This window comes from Cucurbita maxima, unplaced genomic scaffold, assembly GCF_002738345.1.
Source record: "Cucurbita maxima cultivar Rimu unplaced genomic scaffold, Cmax_1.0 Cma_Scf00007, whole genome shotgun sequence".
In the NCBI taxonomy this organism is placed as follows: Eukaryota; Viridiplantae; Streptophyta; class Magnoliopsida; order Cucurbitales; family Cucurbitaceae; genus Cucurbita; species Cucurbita maxima.
In genome coordinates this window covers 2,685,830-2,693,318 of record NW_019272023.1, presented here as the reverse complement: position 1 = coordinate 2,693,318, position 7,489 = coordinate 2,685,830, and the positions used below count along the sequence as shown (strand labels likewise).

Sequence of the window (7,489 nt, the reverse complement as noted above, 5' to 3'; positions counted from 1 at the left end):
GGGGGGGGGGGGGGGGGGGGGGGGGGGCAAAACTACAGTTGGGAGAGAGAGGAGGGATACTAAATTACGGTTTTGTCCTTGGGAATTTGGAACCATCGCAGGGCACTTCAGCGATGAAAAAAGGGGCTGCAACGGCTAGCATGGGAAGGAGGACAAATTGGTAAATTCAGGAGTTTGAAAATAGGCGTGATGATCACGTGATGTACCACGCCACTTGTCCGCTGCTGGAAAAGCCAGGTTGCTACATGTCAGAGTAACATGCTGTGTTTGTGGACGTTAATTCCATTATTTTGCCATTATTCAAATTAATATTAAATGCTCTCTTTTTTTCTTCTTTATTAATATTTTCTATATTACCTAGTTTCAATAATATTTCTCAGTTTTTAATCCATTTAAAAAATTACAAGGTAATTTTTTATGTATATCATTACAATAATACTAATAAACTTTTATTTAAAACTTATATTAATACTAACCTTAAACAAAAATATTTTATAATCATTATATAAAAAATATATATATATTAAAAAAATGGAGTTATAAAACATTTTTAGTTAAAAGGCGTAGGACCTCTCACCGGGTCCAACGTCCTCACTCGCAGGTCGATCGGTGTTCTGGCTTTGATATCGTTTGTAATGGCCCAAGCCATTAGTAGCCGATATTGTTTTCCATATGCTTTCCGTTCTAAGCTTCTCCTCAAGCCTACCATGATGCTGGCACACAGCCCCACCCTATCTCCACTCAAAGGGGCTTTCTTTTTATAACAAGGTTTGTTCTTGACGCTCGCGTTTTCCCTCAAATTGCGAAAGACTGCAACTCGTTTGTATGAAGTCGAAATCGCTAGTAATCGTCGGTCAGCCATACGGCGGTGAATTCGTTCCGACCCTTGTACACACCTCCCGTCACACTATAGGAGCTGGCCATGTCATCTCGTATCTGGCTCTAATACAATTTGTAACCACTTAAGCTCACCCTTAAATATTAACATTTTTTAATTTTTTTTATACTTGTCCTCGTCGCTGTTGGTTTTAGTTCTCATGCTATCGCTCTCTAATCCATGGCGACGCTGCCACCACACTGCCCCCACCGCCCTTCTCGCCACCACAAATTCTCATATACCGCCGATTTGACTGGTCGGAGCTTGGATTCCACTCTTCCTAAAACCCTCATCATTTGCAAGAATTCGAAGAACGAGTCGGCATTCGAAGAGACAAAGCAAGTTTTAGTGGACTACGACAATGGCAAGCATGAAGTTCGGACCCTCGTTAACGGGCTCAGAAAACTCGATATTCCCAGGCGGTACCAGCTTCGAGTTGGGGGCGAACGATTCCAGAAGGACTGGACGGTCACTGAGGTCGTACAGAGGATTTTGAAGCTACAACGCCATGGTGATGTCGAGGCTTTGTTGAATTGTTGGGTTGGACGGTTTGCTCGGAAGAATTACCCTGCTCTTATGAAGGTATCGCTCTTCCACACCGTCTTTTTAACAGCTTATTGTGCAATGATTAAACTCTAATTCTTCGATCGATATGATTTTACAAGATTGATGTAAGTTAGTGAAACCGTCCTGAATAAGTTCCATTTACGTTATGAAGATTTGAATCAACCGTTCTTTCCTCTTGTGGTAGGAGTTGACTCAAAATGGATCTATTGAACACTGCGTCCAAGTATTTGATTGGATGAAGAACCAAAAGAATTATTGTGCCCGTAACGATATTTACAATATGATGATAAGGTTGCATGCCAGACATAACCGAATAGATCAAGCTCGTGGTTTGTTTTTTGAAATGCAAAAATGGAGGTAAGTCTTAGATTCCCCATGTAATGTTGAAGTATCGAGTAGTATTTCTTATGCGGTTCTGTGAAAGTATTCTTGGTGCTTTACTTGTTGTGGCGCAATTTTGATCTCTATTCAAATATTGTTGATTGAACAATATTTCTTATTAGATGCAAGCCTGATGCCGAAACCTACAATTCCCTAATCAATGCACATGGTAGAGCAGGCCAATGGCGTTGGGCGATGAATATACTGGAGGACATGCTACGTGCTGCTGTATGTATTTATATACGTCCCTTATGATTTTAGTGTCTCTGACTGACTGTGTGAAACCTTCTTGCCTTTGATTTGTCAAGTATATATGTATACATATGATGCATCTGTATGCCCATAATTCCTCACCCTTCAATGTTCATCAATATGAAGAACTAGGAATACGAACTTTCAAGATCAACACCTCAGGAACTATAGAGTTTTATACTTGTACCACTATGTTCAGCTCTAGGATTTATGCCAAAGTGAGTTACTTTTTTGTTTAATTTATTTGGACATCAAGTCCATTCGCTGTCAGCGATGGTCAACCTTTGTAGCTTATTTACATTTGTGCACATTTGGCTCCTTTAGCGGTGCTAATTTTTTTCTTCTTGAATCGATACTTTATATCCTTTGCCTGCACCTTTAGGGGGTTTTTCCTTCCGGGCTTGGTTGCCTAATTTCTTAGTGAAGTTCAGCCCCTGGCTTCTTTTGGTTGATAGTCCTATTCCTCAATCTTTAAGAGGGAGGGGTGTGAGGAGAGGGGAGGGCCCTTTTTGGAGAGGATCAAGGGAGTTGAAGAATTTTTTATTCTGTTATTTGCAATGGGAAGCATGCTTCTGCAAAAGCAAGGGAGTCAACTCTTTACATATGAAATTTTTTATTGGAATCTTAGGGGGCTTGAGGGAGGGATAAGAGAAGGTTGGTTTAGGAGCTTTTTCTCCAAAAAAAAAAAAAAACCTTCATGTGGTGTTTTGTTAGATTCCAAGTGATCTAGTTTTCTCGTGAGCTTTATTAGGAGTATTTAGGGGAGAATTACTGGGATGGATGGAACAACATACATCGAAAGCTGCAATTTTCTACATCGGAGAGGTAGATGCATAGGTTGCTTTTTGAATGGATGATATAAGTCCTCGCCTTCCCAGTTTTAGCATTTTTTTGGGTCATATTTCCTTTTTTTTTTTTTTTTTTGGCAGGCCTCTGTCCCTTCTATACAAAAACCCAAACATATATTTAATATTTTACATTAAAAACCAACTCATTTGAAAGATTTTTAAAACTTTTCAGTTTCTACTGATATTAATTCTTGTTTATTTATACATATAAAATACCTGTGAATGACAAAAATTAACAATAAAGAAAGTTATAAAAAAATATTGTGAATATCAAAACAATGTTAATGACTTTACTGAAAATTAAATGAATTTATGTGAAAATTAACTTTTAAATTTTAATTTATCAATATATACATTGTACTATGAAAATTATTATTCTCCAATTGATGCAGATCCCTCCTAGTCGATCAACATTTAATAATTTGATAAATGCATGCGGATCTTCTGGAAATTGGAGAGAAGCTTTGAGAGTTTGCAAGAAAATGACAGACAATGGGGTTGGCCCTGATCTTGTGACCCACAATATTGTTCTATCTGCATATAAAAGTGGGGCTCAGTATTCAAAAGCTTTGTCATATTTTGAATTGATGAAGGGTACAAACATCCGGCCTGACACAACAACACTTAATATTGTGATTCATTGTTTGATAAAGGTCAAACAATATGGACAAGCCATTGAAATCTTTAATTCTATGCGGGAGAAGAGGGCTGAATGTCGCCCTGACGTTGTAACATTCACAACTATCATTCATCTTTATTCTGTTTGTGGACAGATTGAAGATTGTAAAGCTGTATTTAGTACAATGCTGGGTGAAGGAATAAAACCTAACATTGTTTCGTATAATGCTCTAATAAGTGCATATGCTTCCCATGGGATGGATAAAGAAGCTTCTACAGTTTTTGATGAGATGAAAAGGAGTGGTTTTCGCCCTGATGTTGTATCTTATACATCTTTACTCAGTACATTTGGAAGATCTCAGCAACCTACAAGGGCTAGAGAAGTGTTTGATATGATGAAGAGAAACAAATGCAAGCCAAATCTTGTTAGCTACAATGCACTGATAGATGCATATGGATCTAATGGCTATTTAGCTCAAGCTGTTGACATCTTACGTGAGATGGAGCAAGATGGAATTCATCCAAATGTTGTTTCAATATGCACCCTCTTGGCTTCCTGTGGACGATTTGGTCAAAAGGTGAATGTAGATGCTGTGCTTTCTGCTGCCGAGCTACGGGGAATTCGTTTGAACACCATTGCATATAATTCAGCTATTGGTAGCTATATGAATATTGGTGAATATGAAAAGGCTATTGATTTGTATAGATCAATGAAGAATAAGAACACTAAACCAGACTCTGTCACATATAATATCTTGATAAGTAGCTGTTGTAGGATGTCAAAATATGACGAGGCAATCCACTTTTTCAAAGAAATGGTAGATTTAAAGATTCCTTTGTCCGAAGAGATCTACTCTTCCATGATCTGTGCCTATAGTAAACAGGTTAGTACTTTAGCAAGACAGACACTTCCCTTGTTTAGACTACACATTAATTGAGATAAATCCCGGTCTTTTATTCACTGTTTAATTTTCATGCATTGCAGGGTCAACTTGTGAAAGCAGAAACTTTGTTCAATTCATTGAAGGGAAGTGGTTGTTGTCCCGATTTAGTTACATATACAGCAATGATAAATGCATATAGTACAACTGGTAGGTTTTTTCTATTCATTGATCTGATTTGACACTATAGAAAGAGACTGTTTGATTCTTAACTTTTGTAATTTGATTTTCATATCAGAGACATGGGAGAAAGCCTGCTCCTTATATCATGAAATGGAAACAAATAACATTCAACTAGATTCTATAGCATGCTCCGCTTTGATGAAAGCATATAATAAGGGAAATCAGGCTTCCAACGTTCTTATTCTGGCAGAAATTATGAAGGAGAAGGGAATTCCTTTCAACGATGCCAATTTCTTTGAAATGTTGTCAGCTTGTAGCACGTAAGATTTTACATGTACATATATGTTACATATTTTCTTTATACACATTTTGCTAGCATATTTGTATGGCAAGGATAGTTAATTCACTGCCCTCGGTAGAAAATTTATTGAGCATTTGGTTTGGTTGAGCTAGTAGACTCACCTTGATCCTTCCGTGTAGTCCTTGGAAAAGAAGAATCTTTGAGCTTTATTAAATGTAATTTGACTGGGTGGTATAGCTACGAATGTTTATTAAGTTGAATGTCTTAAGAATTCAGGCATAGATGCTTGTTCTCTCCTTTAACTCTCTTAACATTTTTCTTAGATGTTCCTACTCTACCTGCTGTATATGTTTCAACTGTCAGTCCACTCACTTAACTTCCTAACAAATTCTTGACTCATGAACAATCCAAGTAACTGGCACCAACAGGTATAACAGTTAATGTGTTGCTAATTACTCTTCCTCTGTTATGCCTAATCTATGTAAATTGTACGGGTACCCTAGTATGTCCATTAACACTTTGCCCAAACTTTTATAAGAACGAGCTCCAATTCAAGTGACCTTGGTATTTTCTTTTTGTGGAAAGTTAAAATTTCTAAGAAAGTGAAGTTTTTTGCTTGCTAAGTCTTACATGGAAGAGTAAACACCCAAGATCGCATCTAGCATCCCTCTACCTTGGTTTTGCGCCCGGAATGTTGTGTTCTTTGTAGACAACATGAGGGATCTTGATCATCACTTATGGGGTTGCCAGTTTGCTTACTCCCTTTGGAATCAGTGCTTTAGTTTGTTTGGGGTTCTGTGGTGTGTAGTAGGGACTTATGGCCTTTGTTTGAGGAAGTGTGATGAACTTTTTGTTGTGTTAAGGGGAGGTCTTGTGGCAGACTTACTGTTTTTCAATCTTGTAGGGCTTGTGGATTGAGAGAAATATAAGAATTCTTAAGAGGGATGGAGAGGTCTTTAGACAAGGTTTTGGAGAGATGATGTTTGATAAAGGGCATTTGATAGGCCTATTCTCTCTAACTCTCATAATTTTGACCATCTTCTTCTCAGCCTCTTGTACACACAACGACTGCCAGTCTCCTCAGTTAACTTCCTGACCGACGGAATTTACTAACAACCTCTCAACTTACATCAACCAGCCATAAAAGGCAGTTAGCTACTTAACTAGTCTTCTCTCGCTATGCCTAGCATTATTTATCTATCTAGGTGACATAGTTTTCCCATCATCCTCACACATTTTAATATGATTACCACTTATGATTACAGTTGTATATAATCATTACAATTTTTTCGAGGCATCCTTCTTTGCTTTGAATCATTTGAGCACAATGGTTTTCAGGTTTACTTATTGTTGGTTTATTCTTAAATATATTTACCATATTTTATTTGTTAGGTGTACTTGAAGTGTGATTATGTGTATAAGGTTTTTTCTTTTTGTGTATTAGGTCTTTCTTCTACTTAAGATAGACCCTTGTAACTATTGTAAAAGTGAGAGAATTATTATCTGACTTTTACCTTGAAAATTAGCAACTTATTGTTTTCGTTCTTTCACTAAGAAACTATTTACTGAAATTTGTATGCAGACTACGAGATTGGAGGAAAGCAACTGACATAATAAAGCTTATGGAGCCCTCTTTGCATCTTGTCTCAGTTGGAACTATTAATCATCTTCTGCATTTTCTGGGAAAAAGTGGAAAGATGGAGATTATGATGAAGGTAGTTGGAAAATATAAGTGTCGATATATTTCTTATGGGTTAATGTTGGGAATCAAGCAAAATTTTCTACACATTCTTTTACTTCAAAATTTCCCCTGTTTCCTTATCGTTTAAAGTCTGATATCTATGAACATAATTTACATATGCCAACTGTTTGTATCCTTGTAATGAATTGAACTCTAAGCTATTTTATCCCAAAATACAGCTGTTTTACAGATTCGTGGCATTGGGATCCAGTGTCAATATTAGTACTTATTCAATCTTGTTGAAGAATCTCTTGTCTTTTGGAAATTGGAGGAAATACATTGAGGTACGCTTTATGTTTCAGTAACTTGGCATTTCAAAGCCCTTAAGCTGTTCTTACTAATATATACCTATGACTGCTGATTATAGGAATTGTATATTACTTGGACATTAGTTGTCCTATGTTTTTTTTTTTCCTGATACCTCGGTGCTAATACTTAAGCAACGTTGAGCAAGCCTAGACTCTGGAGCAGTACCTTAAGAAATATTAGTCTTTGTCTATACATGATAGTCCAATTTGTTTTTGAATCTTTAGTTAAGATGCCAAGAGTCCTGATTTCTAGAGCAGGATACAACGTTTGAATGTCTTATGCAAGTTTATGTTGGATGAGTCTGTTTGTCTTTGATCAATCAAGTTACTGAATCAAGGGAAGAATTAGAGAGCTTTCCGTTGCTACTCATTACTACTCTCTCTGACTGACTATAGCAAAAACGCCCCTCTAGCTCATTCGTTCACTACAAATCACTCCATTCACAACCCACCTCTTGCTATATTCTCGTGCCCCCCCCCCCCCCCCCCCCCCCCCCCCCCCCCCCCCCCCCCCCCCCCCCCCCCCCCCCCC

General features: G+C 37.6%; 1 protein-coding gene across 3 annotated transcripts in view; it reads left to right on the top strand.

Moving 5' to 3' along the window:
- The first annotated feature begins 1,003 nt into the window (after window positions 1-1,003).
- Window positions 1,004-7,489, top strand: part of LOC111482245 (pentatricopeptide repeat-containing protein At2g41720) — an 8,453-nt gene continuing 1,967 nt past the window's right edge. For all 3 annotated transcript variants that reach the window (XM_023127939.1, XM_023127940.1, XM_023127938.1), the window contains exons 1-8: window positions 1,004-1,459; window positions 1,629-1,801; window positions 1,948-2,053; window positions 3,318-4,427; window positions 4,529-4,634; window positions 4,723-4,927; window positions 6,491-6,623; window positions 6,829-6,933. In XM_023127939.1, the coding sequence (XP_022983707.1) occupies window positions 1,058-1,459; window positions 1,629-1,801; window positions 1,948-2,053; window positions 3,318-4,427; window positions 4,529-4,634; window positions 4,723-4,927; window positions 6,491-6,623; window positions 6,829-6,933 (2,340 nt within the window). In that variant the 5' untranslated portion in view covers window positions 1,004-1,057. The remainder of the gene's footprint in view (window positions 1,460-1,628; window positions 1,802-1,947; window positions 2,054-3,317; window positions 4,428-4,528; window positions 4,635-4,722; window positions 4,928-6,490; window positions 6,624-6,828; window positions 6,934-7,489) is intronic.